This window comes from Nothobranchius furzeri, chromosome 2 (genome assembly GCF_043380555.1).
Source record: "Nothobranchius furzeri strain GRZ-AD chromosome 2, NfurGRZ-RIMD1, whole genome shotgun sequence".
Taxonomy (NCBI): Eukaryota; Metazoa; Chordata; class Actinopteri; order Cyprinodontiformes; family Nothobranchiidae; genus Nothobranchius; species Nothobranchius furzeri.
The window spans coordinates 82,397,992-82,413,911 of record NC_091742.1 but is presented as its reverse complement, the minus strand read 5'-3'; the positions used below and the strand labels follow the sequence as shown (position 1 = coordinate 82,413,911).

At 41.1% G+C, this 15,920-nt stretch overlaps 1 protein-coding gene across 1 annotated transcript in view; it reads right to left on the bottom strand.

Moving 5' to 3' along the window:
* si:dkey-183c6.7 (urea transporter 1) overlaps nucleotides 1-10,723 on the bottom strand; it is a 30,245-nt gene extending 19,522 nt beyond the window's left edge. The window contains exons 1-4 of the mRNA XM_015946288.3: nucleotides 10,360-10,723; nucleotides 9,792-9,981; nucleotides 2,219-2,347; nucleotides 1,734-1,920 (exon numbers count right to left, since the gene is read on the bottom strand). Of these exons, the coding sequence (XP_015801774.3) occupies nucleotides 1,734-1,920; nucleotides 2,219-2,347; nucleotides 9,792-9,981; nucleotides 10,360-10,477 (624 nt within the window). The 5' untranslated portion in view covers nucleotides 10,478-10,723. The remainder of the gene's footprint in view (nucleotides 1-1,733; nucleotides 1,921-2,218; nucleotides 2,348-9,791; nucleotides 9,982-10,359) is intronic.
* Between the last annotated feature and the right edge of the window lie 5,197 nt (nucleotides 10,724-15,920).

The window sequence follows — 15,920 nt, the reverse complement described above, 5'->3', positions numbered from 1 at the left end:
TTTATTGGTTTATTTGTATATTTTTTCTCAAGGTGATACATGTTCTTCTTGGAAACATTCTCCTTTTTCCTGAAAGGTCAGACTCATTCTAGCAGTAACCTTCTCAGCTGGCAGGAGCTTTCAACCTGAAACAACAAGACTAATTACCTTCTGCTGGTTTTTGTTCAACACGTCAAAGCTCCAGCAGTGGAGACGTTTCTGCATTTACCCTGAAGAAAGACTTGAGAACAACTCCTGAGAAAACCTTGTCTGTTTATGATCATCTGCAACTGACGTGACACTAAAATCTGCAGGATGGATGAGCTTTAAACGGAGCCAATGGGTTTCAGTACTAACTTTTTTAAATAAAGAAAAAAATATTCTTTACTTTCCAAAAAAATCTTATTGGTGTATATTAAACTATCAACAAACTACATGCATTCATATGAAAAAAATGTCTCATAATTTCCTTTTTTAGCAACAAACACCAACTTGTCATCCTTCACAGAAGGTTTGACGATCAACTTCATGATAAAAATTGGTGTTTAGAGGTCAGATGGGACCAGGATTACCTTACAACCCTAAAGTTTTACTTTGGATTTGATTTTATGTCAGTGTTGTTTTCATTGACAAAATATTTTCGGGTGGGGGGGGGGGGGGGGTGTGTGCCCAATTAATTTTCGTGGACTAAAACGAAACACAAGCGAAAACACACACACACCAATAAATATTAAATTATGATGAATCTTGACCGACATTGTCGTTGACGAAAAAGAGACGACAATGAAAATTGTCAAAAACAAAAGTCCAATCAGAAAACACGAAAGATGGGAGACCGGGTAAAAGAATCAATCAGCAAATGGAAAAGGCGGGACTCCACTCGAAAAGAACCAATCAGAGTTCAGAGCCGGACGCTGTTTGAACTAGCTGGCGCTAACCAGACATGTTTAGGCTGGTAAAGGTTATGTCCGGGGCTGGGAGTTAAAGCAGTAGATGTGACAATCTGAAAAGTATTTACTTAGTGAGTACACATCCAGGGTTACCCTGGGTACAAAAGTGTTACGGTGTAGTTAGCGGGGGTGGGAGAGTGGTGCTGGATCTCAGAGAACCGAACTACGAAGCGATGCTCATCTTGTTGTCTTGTCGTTTTTATTTTCGTAATAGGTGCTTTTCCTCTAAAAGAGTTCCAGGACATTGTTGTTAGGGGCAGGGTGATAGAGAACATAAACTAGCTTGATGCTCTCAGCTGTTGCAAAATTGCCTGTTTAAGGACTTGTTTGGCTTTTTTGACATTTGGAGTTTAGAAAAAGTTCTTTCAAAGCAGCTTCAGTGAAGCCGGTTTTCTTTTACTTTAATTCTTCGTTGACAGCAACTCTTCCAGTTTTACAAATGGCAGTTATTTGTGATGGCAGCTGATAACACACTGATTTACAACCAATCAGCATGAGTTATCTACAAGTCCCTCCACCGGGCCTTTCTGAGAACACACCTTAAGGCCTTAAGGTACTCTGTGGTTCCTGAAATGGCCAAGAAAGTGATCTTTACTGGCCCGCCCACTGAAACGGAGACGCACACATACCTAGTTTAGTAAAACTAGTCACAAAAGTGGAAATGGTCCTTCCAAAGGAACAAAGAGTTTTCAGAAGACACGAGAAATAAAAATTCAGTTCAGTAGAAATCACAGGAAGTCAGAAACACTCCCAGAGAGTTTTTAGATGATCCCAGGTTTCTCGTTTGGTTTTGGTGGTCCTCACCTGTAGAGCAACAAGCTCTGTGTTGTTGAGGCCTGTTGCTCCTGGTACAGCTGGGTGGTGGGGGAAGTAGGGGTTATTTGATCCAGTACACAGCAGGTAGAGGAGGATGACGGTGTTAAAGGGAAACACAGATGCAGGCAGGTCCCAGCGGTCCAGGAAGGAGGAGAGTCCACTGGACAGGAAGACACTGGGGAAGGAGACGGGCTATCTAAGTATATAAACCTGATTCTGGTTCTACTGGAGGTTCTATCTACACACTGTCACCAGTGCTAGCTCAGGATGCAGTAAAAAGTAGAGGAAATCTGCTGTTTCCCAACATAACCAACGTTTTAATAATTAGGTTTAATAATCTAGTAAATCTTAGAGTAAAAATTATGTTATTTAGACCAACCCTGAGCTGCAAAATGAGTAGTCTGTACAAGTGTGTGTGTGTGTGTGTGTGTGTGTGTGTGTGTGTGTGTGTGTGTGTGTGTGTGGAGGCTCACCATGTGGCTGACCCCAGACAGACGGGCAGCAGCAGCCACCAGTACCAGTCTCCAGCTGAGCTGAACACACCCATCAGCAGAGACACCAACATGCCATTGAAACCATGAAGTCCTCCTGAGACATCGGACCTGCACACAAAGTTAGTGATCTCTATGTGTTTCTTTTATCTGTTACAACAACATAAAGGCACCAGACCGTACCTGGACTACCTGAAATCACATCCAGATCAAAATGCTCATTAGTCTAGCTCTTTATGAGTCTTCAGTAAACAAAACGTTTCCTCTTCATGACCCGTAACTCCAAATCTGAGTTCCTGATAAGCTGCGGGCATTTTTAAACCCTCAGAAGGTTACACATTAGCATACGCCTCAGTGGGTGGAATACATATTCTAAAAGAAGAATTGCAAATTTGGTTTCAGTATTATCAGTGATGAAGCAGCGTTGATGTTAGGTAGGTCATGGACTTGTTTGGAGCTTGTGAGGGATCAAGCCAAATGAGTGGAGGAACACAGGCAATTTGCAAAAATAGAGACTCTTTAATTTCCTTTTTGTTTTAAAATATCCTCACAAAAACAGCTCGAGCTCATAAAAGAGGTCAAACAAACAAACTCAGGCCCTGTCCACACGTAGCCGGGGATCTGCCAAAACGTAGATATTTTTCTACGTTTTGGCCTGTCATCCACACGAAAATGGAGTTTTTTCACACGTAAAGAGATCTTTTTAAAAACTCCGGCCAAAGTGAAGATCTGCGTTTTCTCCGTTTTGGGTGTCTGCGTGTGGACAGACAAAACCAGAGTTTAAAGGTCCGCATCGTCACTTTCCGCGACAAAAAAATGCTGACATCACGTGTGCGACCTGTGTTTACACTAGCCGACAGCATGGATGCCCTCAGAGCTGCACTCGCTTTATCAATTGTCCAAGCGCTTTTTGCTTGTTTGTTTTTGCAAGCGGAATTACTGCTCCTTGCGGAAGACCGCAGACGAAGGACGAGGTTAAGAACGGGGGAAGTACTGCCGCCTACAGGTCTGGCATGTCCTTAACAACGTATTTATCTGGGTACGTGTGGACAGAGTTTGTTTTTAAAACGAGGTGGTGTGGATGCAAGTTTTTGGAGGGGCGGATATTCGGGTTTTTTTTTAAAATCTCGGCTACGTGTGGCCTGAAACTCAATAAACGTCTAACTTAACATACTGACTGACTGAAACCATAACCGACCTCCCAAACAAAGACACACAAGGGTATATATACACACTGGCTGATCAGACCATATGAACAATAGGGATTACTAGACAAACATTTACTAACTAAAACTAAAACCACAAATCAGTACAGTCAGATTGTTAACAAACCTAAACACCCTAACCCATGAACCTAACTATTTAACTTGAAACTTAAATTAATTAACAAATGACAAAATAATAAACTAAAGGAAATTCTTCAGTCCCCTCTTCAGGGAGCTATTGGTTTGGCCCCATCAGCTCCTCCTGTATTTAGCTGACAGAACCCCTTCGACCCTGTTTGCCTGTCCCATCTCAGGAAGCAGGAAGTGGAGAACCTCTCAGCACCGGTAAGAGAAAACTAATCAACTTAAATTGAACAAATGAAAGGCATAAAATACAGCAGTTAACTAAATATGCGTGCTTACAATTAGAACTAATGTATTTAAGCCATCTAAACAATAAATCCCAAGAAATATATACAAACTGCAATCATAAAAGTGCAAGAGTGTACTAACGTTCACCGTTGTGTGGACATGGATGTGGCCATCACAGAGCTTAATAATACCTCAAAAGGTTTTTGTAATTGAGAAAGAACTTTTGTACAGTATACAAGTATTATTGTTGTATTGTGTTATTCATATTAAAAATTAACTGTGGACATGACAAAAGAGGATGAAAATAGGTCAAAGGTGAGGTTAGAGTTAAGTTTGTTCAATTTTCATGGATTTTGCAGAAAAACAAATTAATTTGTTCACATTGTCTGTTGAAAAGACCGATTTGCTGTCAGTTACGATGTCTCTGGCTGTAGAAACTATCCTCTCACTGGGAACAAACGAAGCTTGAGTTTAAATGTTACATAGCAACAAGACCTGCGGTAAGATCGTCCAGTTTTGAGTCGTTAACTCCTAGTTTTCCCAGTCAACAAAGGACCTGGTGGTCTGGTACGACACGTTAACCGCGTAGGCTGAGTCGAAGGATTGCAGGTGCTAAATTAGCACACAGCTGCTTTTGTTGCTAAGTAATGGATAATTAGATTAGATTACATATTCTTGTGGGACTCGGTAAGCGTCTGTGCTGTTTCGATAAAACCCAAATAAAGAATGCATCAGGAGCAATCCCCCTGAACAACATAATCAACGGTTTAACAAAATCATTCACAAGGGCTTTTAATTTCTGGCATTGTGAAAAGGTAAGAAGTGTGTTTGGCAACCAAGCTGCAAATAAAATAAGTGTAAACTGCACCAAGCAGGATTTTAGGAGGTTATTAACTCCCTAATGATGATTTTAGGTAAGTTTGATAACGTTTAGAATGGCCTGCATGATGCCTTTATGCCTCTGTATCTCTTTGATGTTTTGGATGGCATACATTTATTAATTTGTTTGACCTCCAAGGGCCCAGTGTGCACATATGTGGATACTGGGCCTGTTAACATTTTATTCTTTTTATTTTATTTCACCCCCCATATGTAATGGTGTGAAATATTAATTTAAGATGCTTAAATTAATAGCAAAGGTTATTTATTAAACAGAAGATTCAGTAAGATTCTTTTCATTCGATAAACTGGAAATGCAACCCTTTTCTGTGTTTCGTTTCAATAATGAGGCAAGTTTAAAAATGAAGAAATTTATTTACTAACAATTTTAAACTGAAAGATTTGAAACGACAATCATAAAATGACAATTCATAAATGGCTATTTTAATGACAATCCTTAACAGCTTTGATATTACTTGTTTAAAAGCAAACCTGTGTTGGATGGAGCCAATTTGAGAATGATGAGTTTTGAATGCGTGAATGCAGTTCTCAGAAGGTTTCTTTCAGAGGGAATGGAAGGTGTTCCGGATTAAATAATGTTTTGCGGATAACTGAGTTATTTTTAGAGAAAACAGCATCAAACGTCATCTGTCGTGTTCTACCTCACCCAAAACAGGACCCCTTTGTGGATCCGGACGTCAGGAGGATGGGTTCATCCAAGGTGGCACGTCGGCTGGCAGAGTAGACGCAAGTGTCCGATCGTCCGGTCCAGAGATGTCCTGGGTACACGGCTGTACGAAGCGTTTGGCAGATGCACGTTATCACCTTAACTTAACTTCAGAAATCAAATGACTCTGGGAGAGTCTTTTGTTAGCTCGTTAGTTTCGTTTGTTCTTTAGCCATTCTTGTCGGCATGACAGAACAGCTTGCAGAGGGTCAAGGAGACGCCGTTCTCCATTCCTCGTGGTGTTGGTTGAAGAACTGGATGTGAAATCTGTGATGGTTAGTTGTTACCAAACTCTCTCAGAACACTCCCCCTCTCTCTCCGGAAGAAAGCTTGGTCATGCGTCAAAACATGTGCTGCATATTGTTTATCTGAACTCTGTGTTAGCTGACAGGGTGAAGGTCTTCTTTGCTGAACACATCTTTAATGTGTGTGTCATGCTTACACACACACAAACAACCTAAGACTTACAAAAATGCACTCCAGACACCCACTCATGCTCCCCATACACACCCTATTCACTCTGGTCCCGGTACTGCTGCACATGGGGTACAACCATCACCGGTTACCAGAGTTCAACCCTTTCTGCTGGGGTGCTGATGAGCAGGCTCCCCCACCCAACGCTGATCAAAGCAACCCACCAGCCCAGACCCCAGCCAGATGGTCAGATCCCTCTCCCAGCCTCCAACCCCACAAAGCCAAGCGACAACAGAGGTGTGCTAAGACCCCTAGTCTCCCTCCGCCTGCTCCACTACTGTGTTGGTGTGTTTTGATGAGGTGTATTAGGGGCTGTGGTGAGCGGGCAGTGCAGGCATAGTCTGGCCGACGCCAGCTGATGCCACCACACTACCCCTCTTCTCCCCACAGCCCTCTGTGTCTAAGTGCAGTTTAAAATTGGAAGTGGGCACCGGCACTTGGGATGAGGCTGGAAGATTCCCTTGTGTGTGTTTGTGTGGAATGTCGTCGGTGGAAGTGTTTAATGTGCAAGTAAAATTGGGGGCTGTCTGGCACAGGAATGCGGAAATGGGGTCCATAACCACACCCGCTGACATTTCTACCCCCCAAGGTCCTATGTGCATGTTTGTGTGATGATGTGTGGTAGCAGGAGGAGAAAAATGTGTGGGGATGGGGAGGAATGGCTGGTTGGCCTAAGCCCTTCAGGGAGCCAGCTCCCCCACTGGCCCCAATAGGCACCTCCGTTGCCAAAATGCCACCCAGGGCATGGAGACCCCAGCCCATCTCGCCAGGGCCCAAAGCAGCAGCATCGCAGAGCTCCACGGAGTCCGAAGGAACCAATACAGCCCCACCCCAGCAGAATATCTACTCCCATCCCTGCATTTGCACAGCTTCCAGAATATTATATTATATATAATACATAGAACATCCAGGTAAGGTTGGGTCCTCTCCCTCCTGGACATCCCCCTCCCCGTGATGGACAGCAGAGGAGCCAAGGTCTACCCGAGGCCCCTGAGCCTGGGTAAGGCACTGCCACATGTTCCCGCCTTCTTTCTGGCAGCATACATGTCAGGACCTGACCCCCCCCCCCCCCCCCCCCCCCAACCCACACACACACACACACCCCGAGCCCCCAGGTCCCCACCCATACCTACTCGGGGGGCAATGCAGTCACTAGGCAAAAACCCATGGCACCACCAAGACCCCCAAGGGGCACCACGCACAGCCGCCAGCAGTCCACCCCCCGAGGCAACCCAAGCACCTCCAGAGGGGGGCAGCAGCCCCCCGGCCCCAGACACACCCAGTGAACCTACCCTCAGGGAACGTCCGGATACTCCAAACTCAGACCCTCCACCCCATCACCCACATCATCACGCAGGACAATATCAATGACCCCCATCATCGCTATCTGATGGAACCGATCAAAGGAGCCCAAAGAGATTGACTTGAAGTGGAAGCAGAGGCTGTATCAAGTGCAATATGATCTAACAAAATATTTCTATACTGGTTAATGCAAAGAGTATCTCTATTTTTCCAATTCATGAGGATAGTTTCTTAGCGATGCATATGGCAGTCAGAACCACATGAACCAAAGATGTTTCAATCGGGACATCGTCCAGGTTTCCCAGTAAACAAAGAGAGGGGGAAGATGGGATATGACATTTCAGACACTGACAGGTCTTCATATTCTCTACCCCAAAATTCCTGGACAGGTGGACAGGACCACAGTGCGTGGGTGTAATTGTCAGGAATGTTGTTTGTGCAGTGTGTACAGGTGTCAGACGACACAAACCCCATCTTGAACATCCGATGACCTGTATAGTGTACTCTGTGTAGAATTTTGTACTGAATTAATTGTAAATTGGGGTAACATTTTATTCTCTTCTACTTAGACCTTTTTATTATTTATAGATACTTGATATTGACTTTACTTTAAAACTTTAATTTTTGTCTTTCCTTTTTTAGGGTACATGTGTAGCGTTAGACTTCATAGTGTAACGACTGCATATTTAATTATGACCAATAAGATGTGACGATTCCATATAAATATGAAATATCAACCTGATTGATCTTTGAATGTTTAACCAGAAGAATTTAGGATTCTTCACTTATTCAGTGACCATAAACACACTTCTTATTAATTCAGACAGAGTAAAGCATATAATTAAAAATAAACTTTATTTTCTAGACTAATTATAATACATGACAAGCTATGAATAATCATATGTGATGGAGTGTATGTGTGGTGATGTGATGTGTGAGGTGATGTATATCAGAAACTTTGTATCTGGAAGATTCTGTGAGTTCTGGGTGTAAAATAATTTGTTGCATACTTTAATATAGAGAGTTGATTATTAATAAAACAACATCAGACACAATCTGATGTGTCTACGAACCCTGATCGGAGACCCCATCAGATCCAGAATGTCAGGAAGTCATGCAGACTTCAAGGCACTGAAGATCGTAGATTAACCGCGTTGCGACGAGTCCAGTCCAGGGATGTCTCCGGGTCACAACAGGCATGAAGGTTGTTGCGTCTAAGACGGATGGACTCTTAAGGAGTTGTGAGGCTGTGTCAGCTTGAAGCGTGCAAACTGGTTTTGACTGGATGTCAAAGAGATGTTTCAAAAGAGGCTGGTTCCGAATGGGCCACTTTGGTGTTTCAGCTGGAAACTGAATAACTCGTGAAGTAATCCTAGTTTTATTAATCTTGACTTTATCATTTCTGCAAATCAGAATTTGACATTTTGTAGGCTTTTACCAAACATCCCTACTTTCCAGATACAAGATGTTCTAATTCTGCGGATAAAGAATCTTTAAACTTTTGTGAGGTTACCTTAACCGTAATTTGCATCTAATGAACATTGTGTGTGAGTTAAGATAATGATTAACTTGTGAAATCACAGTACTAATCATAATAAATAAATGTATCATTGTAATAACAACATTCATTTCAACTTCACTGAATCAGGCACAGATTATTCAAACATTATTATTATTATTCATGTAACATCTGGTTCATTCAACCATATGATTATTTAACTTATGAGTTATAAAAGTTCACTTTTTATTCAGAGTGGAATCCAGCAGAATCCTGAGATAAGAAGAAAGCATTGTTCGGAGACCAAGGTTGACAATCTTGTTACCTTGTGTAACAGGCACAGCAGTAACTTCTGGGTTGTAGAAGATAGGATAGAAAATCCACCTAGATGATGGAATTAGTTCTGTAGATGGCCGGTCGCTATGCAGGTCAACATATAGGTGAAAAGTGACCCTTAACCCTTTAACATAATTAGAAATTTAAATTTTATTGTATTTCAATGATTGTAATATTGTTTCTGTTAATCACAGTTGACTTATCAGCAACAGCTTGATACGTTTTTTTCTTCTTCTTTTAAATCACACCAAATACAAGTTTGGGTCCCAGGGGGCTACATCTGGATAATGAAGACACCTTTTGACTAATCTGCAACAATAAAAAGCGTTATGGTCGTACGATTGTGTCATTTTATTTGCAATTAATCCATTTGTCTCATGCCAGCTATATAAAAACATCATACAGAACTTTTCTCAGTATAGTGCGATTGCCACTAAACATTTCCCCTTTGTTAACCCCCAGAAACCCAAATTTAGAAAACAACTGCAAAATCTTTTTTTAACCTTTCACGTGTTGTTCTAGGAGGCCAGATAAACGGGCCTATTTACACATTTTAACAGCCAATAGTGTTGCAGAACTGAACAATAGGACCTATTAGCAATGTAAACGTGGTTTTAAAAAGAAAAAAAACGGGGAAGGTTTATTTTTGTAGACTTAAATCTGATGTTGTGTCTCCAGTCAGACACAGCATGAGTCAGGGGAAAAGCAAAATAAGAAAGGGCACAATGTTCATGGTCCACGGCTGGACTGACATTTCCTCACCTGTCCTGTCCCATGATGACAGCTGTAAGAGTTGAGGCCAGTACACCCAGAGTTCCCAGCAGGCCCTGCCAGGGGGAAGCCCAGTACAGAGCAGCCAGGATGACAGCCCCGCTCAGCGGGTTGTTGGCCAGAATCACCCTGCTCACCCCCCTCAGCACCCACACAGGCAGCCGCAGCACAAACCCCCTGTCTGGGATGAAGAAGAGACAACGAAAAGCCGCATTTTTAAAAAGTTTCTAGAAACAACACCCTCTCTTGGATATTTTTTCTGCAAATGTGAGGTTTTGCCAAAGGATGAAAATGAGATTTTAATGATGGTTGTGTTTTCTGTTGTGGGGGGGGGGGGGGGGGGGGGTGCAGCGCTGTGGGAGTTGTGTTATGATTACATCTCCATGTTTTAACAGTAAGCTAAGCATTTATGGGTTATTTATTGATGGCAATGCTAATATGGCACAGGTTTTATCATTAATCATAACAAGAAAACACCTAAAATGTGCTTTCAGGAACACTTTTCCTACTTTCACCCGAATATTGTTGTTTTCATGAATGAATTCCACATTTTTCCTACCCTGCATGAACTTATCCAAGCGCTCCATGTCTCCAGTGATCAGACCGTCCAACACACGCCGACTGGATCCGACATGACTCCCGCTGACTTCCACTTCCAGTTTGGTTTCCATCCACATACCAGCAGCTGCTGGGTGTCTCCAATATAGTTATCTTGTTCTAATCCAGGAAAGTTTGTTTCCTTCCTCACTGGGTTTGTTCCGTTGCCGATTCCCCCTTGTGCATCATCCCTTCTCCTCGTCTTCCCTCTCTGCTGAAGTGTAAACCGGTGGGTAATGTATTCACTCCTCCTGTGCCAGAGAAGAACAAAGTTCAACAACATCAGCTGTGGTTGGAGGGAGCAAGATCAGTCTTGTTGTTTTCTCTATGTGCACATTTCACAACTACCTCCTGTCCTCCGTCAGCCACCCTGACTTAACCCTCTGGGGTCCAGGGTATGATTTGCCGTTTTTGACTATAGAGTTTTCCTTTGTATTTCCAAAATAAAAATCATAACCACTGCCATATGTGGTATCAGTCTTTTCAGCACAACCTGGACGTTATGAATTTATACTTATTTATTATATTTGGACATAAAGGGGTTGCATATTAGACCTTAAATCACTCAAAAACATAAAATCCGAATTGAAAAAAAGTTGTATTTTACTGTGAAACCAACAAACATTTATGACGGATGTTTTTTATAACTTAGAATGGTAATCTAGACTGTACATTTATAAAAAATATGACGAAATATAGCAAATAACAAATTTTTAAAAATAATTATTAGCCCTCTCACCGTTTTTGACTCATTTTGGTTTTTCTTTTGTATTTTCTAATAAAATATTGCCTTATGGGGTATCATTTTTTTTTTCAGGACAACCTGGACTGTATGAATTTATACTTATTTTTTTAATTTGGCAATAATGTACATGCATTTGGAGTGCGGCTGGCTTGACCGCGGCTCACAAATGACGGCTCACTTGACCGCGGTCTCTTGTTGGATCTCCGAGGAGCTGCATATCTGCCTTCATCCTCTACCTCATCATGACCCAACTCTTCTATGAGGAAGGATGGATCTGCCACATCGTCATCAACATCCTCGCTATTTGCCTCAGACTCCAGCTGTGAGTTTCTGCCCACTTCCTCTGCTTCCAGTTCAAATAACAGCCGTACTGTAGAGAAAGAAAGAAAGAAAGAAAGAAAGAAAACAATCTTTTCTCTATCGCCTCTCAAGATAAAAATCACAAGGCGCTTCACAAAAACAAAAAATTTAAAATACAAAAAAGATTAAAAAAATTATTAAAAGAAACCTAGCATCTAATATGGCGTTACCCAGAGACTTAGACCTGCTCGCATGTATTTTAGACTCAATTGTTATGGTTGTATGTTACAAAAGCGCAAGCATTTTTCCACAACTGGGCATTGTTTAATTAATTTTCAACAACCTTTCAAAGGATATTTCCGGAGATCAACAGTAAAAACCACACATTGTCTTGTTAAAGCTCAAATCTAGTTTTTGTTTCTTCAACCTAGAGGTAGAAAATGTTATTGTTACTGAAGCCCCATCTCCCTACTTCCATAATTACAACTGGAAGCAACACCTCTCATTAGGGAACACGGACCTTTAGCCAAAACACATTATTTTACAGTAAATATTCTCATGTTATGCTGTTAAGCCATATCTATTTTAAAGACTTGCTTGTCCCTAAGGTATGACACCAACTCTGCATCAGTCTAGGTACATCCGCCCTGTGACTGACATTATTGGCTAATGCTGAGCAAACTTCAATTCAAATTGCATGGGTGTTATAGAAATTTTATGTTTTATTAACTAAACTTTCAGAAAGTACTGATTGTGCCTTTTTACCTGATCATATGTTGAAAGAACTGGTTCGCTCCCTAGAGCAGATTCTTAAACATTATCCATTACAGGTTTCTAGGTACCATGTCAGTATCATTGTCCAAAGGGAGTCTACATCATCAGATACTGACACAAATAAATTAGATGTATGTTCTGGGTGTGATAAACCTCACTTCACTCTTGTTGAGTAAATCAGATCTCACTTTCTTATCTCCTTCTTTCTTCAACAAAAAGAACGACCCTCACTCTTGACTCATTGTTGTGTTTTTATTTGCATGACGAGCATTGTAAGAAGGCAAATGTTCTACCTTAGATGTGTTCAGTAGCATGCATTTTACATTATGGTCTAGCAGATATCCTTTAATGGTCACATGGAGGGATTTTCAGATCTTTAAGCATTTCTGCTTGTGCCATCTTGACAAGCTAGGCTTGGCTGAGTGAGGCTGAGAGCAAACTATGTATCTGGTATCTAAAAACGTCCTCAGTCATTGTGATTTTCAGCACAATGAAAGTGTTAGACGTACTTGAGTTTAACTTTCAACATTAAATCATTAAAAAATAAAATAGCTGTGATGCTTCTGTTCTGAGATGCAGAAGTTAGCTGGTGCAGAGGTGGGTTAAACACAGCAGGATTGCTCATTATTATTAATGATATGCAAACACCTCACAAACACCTGATTGGCTAAAGCCGGGCGTACACTGTGCGACTTTTTCACTTTTTTGAGCCGATTTTCCAGTCGTGCGCGAATCCATGACATCGGCGCGAGTTTTGCGCTGAGCGTCGTGTAGTGTACAGGCAGAGCCGGATTAAATAAATGGACTACACTAGGCAGGCTGCATTTTTAGGGCCCCCCACGTCTAAAGAAATGTTCCTTGGTTAAGCTTCAGTCTATGTCTCCAGATTTCCTCTGTGATGCAGAAGAATATAAAATATTTTGAGAGGGATGGTTTAGTGCAAAGTACTCATCAGTTTGGTACCACTTTGCAGGATCAGATGGGTAGCTAGTTGTTAACACCCTTTCTGGGTCTAGAGGCTCCTGTAAGACTAGATTGGGCTCACTTCTGGCTGGCTGCTGTTCTTCCAGTTTGTCCTTCTGTGAAGGCGCTGATGTTGACGGCGTTGGCGCTACAGCATCTTCCGCCACATCTTCCACCGCGTCTTCGGGTTGTGTCTCCTCCGGGTCTGACTTGGGCCCGGCCTCTGGCTCTGCTGACTCGAGCAGGTTCACAGCTGTCGGACGGCTGCCCGAGCAGCCCGACAGAAACTTCTGTAAAGCCCCCCCCACTGTCTCTTCTTTAGTTCCTCTTCATTTAAATATTTTTCTTTTTTACGTTTTGCCGCACCCGAAAGCATCGTGAAAGTTAGCCTACTCAAAAACACCTGCTAGCTTTGTTGCGTCCCGCTCTGACTCTGACCGCTTCTCTTTTTTTTTTTTTAACATTATGTTTATTGAAGTTTATAATACAGAACACTCAAGAATAATAGTACACTTAACATGGGATTTATATTAAAGAACATAGTCCTCAAAATAAACAACTATATATAAAAAAAAAAAAAAACAAACAAAAAAAAAAACCAACAGTAATAAACAACAAAAAAAAGAAAAGGGGAAAAGAAATATATATATATATATATATATATATATATATATATATAATCAGCACCAAGTATCACTTTCCAGATTAATTCACTTCATAATGTCTCAGAAACTCGATTAGAGGTAACCATATTTCTTCAAAATATGCCCCCTTTCCCCTGACAATATAAGTAAGTCGTTCCAATGTAATACATGATGCCATCTCCTTGACCCACATATGGCTTGAGGGTACATCCATTTTCTTCCAATACAAAGATATTAAGCGCCTCGCTTGCAGGAGTCCAAAATCAATTAACTTTATCTGTCTGATGCTAAAGTCACAGCTCTTTGGATATATACCCAACACACACAATTTTGCTTCAACAGGTATACTTGCTCCAACAATCTTCGATAAAGTTTGCGTGATTGATACCCAGTACTGTTGTAATTTTGGACAGCTCCATACACAGTGAAGCAGAGTGCCCTTCCCATCTAAACATTTACTGCAGCTATCTGGAATGACAGGTGACCAGCGATTCAGTTTGACTGGGGTTATGTAAGTTCTCATCAACCACTTATATTGTAGAAGTTTCATCCTCGTATTAATTGATTGTCTTTGGGCTTTTAAACATGCAGTTTCCCAGTCCACCTCCTGTATCTCCTCTTGGATGTCAGCTCTCCATGCGTCCAACTTGTCAATGGCAGATTCCTTATCATGTGTTAATAGAGCTGTATAAACTGAGGAGATATGACCTCTACCCGCTGGCATTTGAAGTATAACATTCTCCAAGTGTGATAATGGTGGCTCAGAAACAATCTGTTTATATTTTGACATAATGAAATGTTTAACTTGTAAATATTTAAAAAAATGTTTTTTGGGGATGCCGTATATTCGGCATAGCTGATCAAATGTAAGAAAACTGCCATCCTTATAAAGATCTGCCACCTTCTGTACACCTTTATCTGCCCAGATTTTGAAACCCCCATCCGCTCTTCCTGCTTTAAAACATATGTTACCCCAAATAGGTGTGAAACGAGAGATAGAAGACTTATCTCCCATATACTGATGGGCCTTATACCAAATATCTATTGTGTTTTTTAAAAAGGGGTTATTTGTCATTTTTTTTAAATTGTTTAAGCTTGCAGAATATAAATACAAATTCAACTGAAGATTTGTTACTGATGTTTGCTCAATTTGTAACCAGGCCGGGGGTGTCTCAGTGGAAAAGTAAAACATGGCTGACCGCAGTTGTGCAGCCCAGTAATACAGTCTAAGATTAGGGAGTTGTAATCCCCCTCTGTCATACGGCAGGTACAACAAGCGAAGTCTTAGTCTAGGTTTTTTGTTATTCCAAATAAATCTATTAAAGATACCATTTAGCTTATCAAAGAATTCTTTTGGAAGAGGCAGAGGAAGTGACTGGAAGAGATATAAAAATTTTGGCAATATATTCATTTTAATCATGTTAATACGGCCAATCACTGATATGGGCATTGTCATCCATTTATTTAAAGATTCCTCTACTTCACTTATCAGTGGATCATAGTTTGTTGCTACAATGGCATCAATGTTTGGGGTGATTTTAACTCCAAGATACACAAATCCTTCTTTTGCATTAATAAACGGGGTCTGCATAATAGGATTTAGCCTTTCGTCCTTATTCAGAAATAGAATTGAGGATTTTGAATCATTTATGTTATAGCCAGAGAATTGTCCGAATACCTCCATTTGTTGAATTAATTTGGGTATACTAATGGACAGCCTAGTCATAAACACTATCAAGTCATCAGCATACAGAGCCAATCTATGCTCCTGATCTCCTAACTGGACACCAAATATATCAGTTCTCATTCTAATTGTCATCGCCAGGGGTTCTATAGCTAAGATAAATAGCATTGGAGATAATGGGCACCCCTGGCGAGTGGAACGCTCCAGTGTGATGGGGTTAGAAACTATGTTATTTGTTAAAACATTAGCTTTAGGATTTGTATACAAAAGTTTAACCCATTTGAGAAAATTGTTTCCTAATCCATATCTTGGGAGAACAGTAAATAAATATGACCACTCTATTCTATCAAAAGCTTGACGAGCGTCAAGTGATAATAATGCTGTATCTTTAGCATCAAATTTCTCGTGAATTA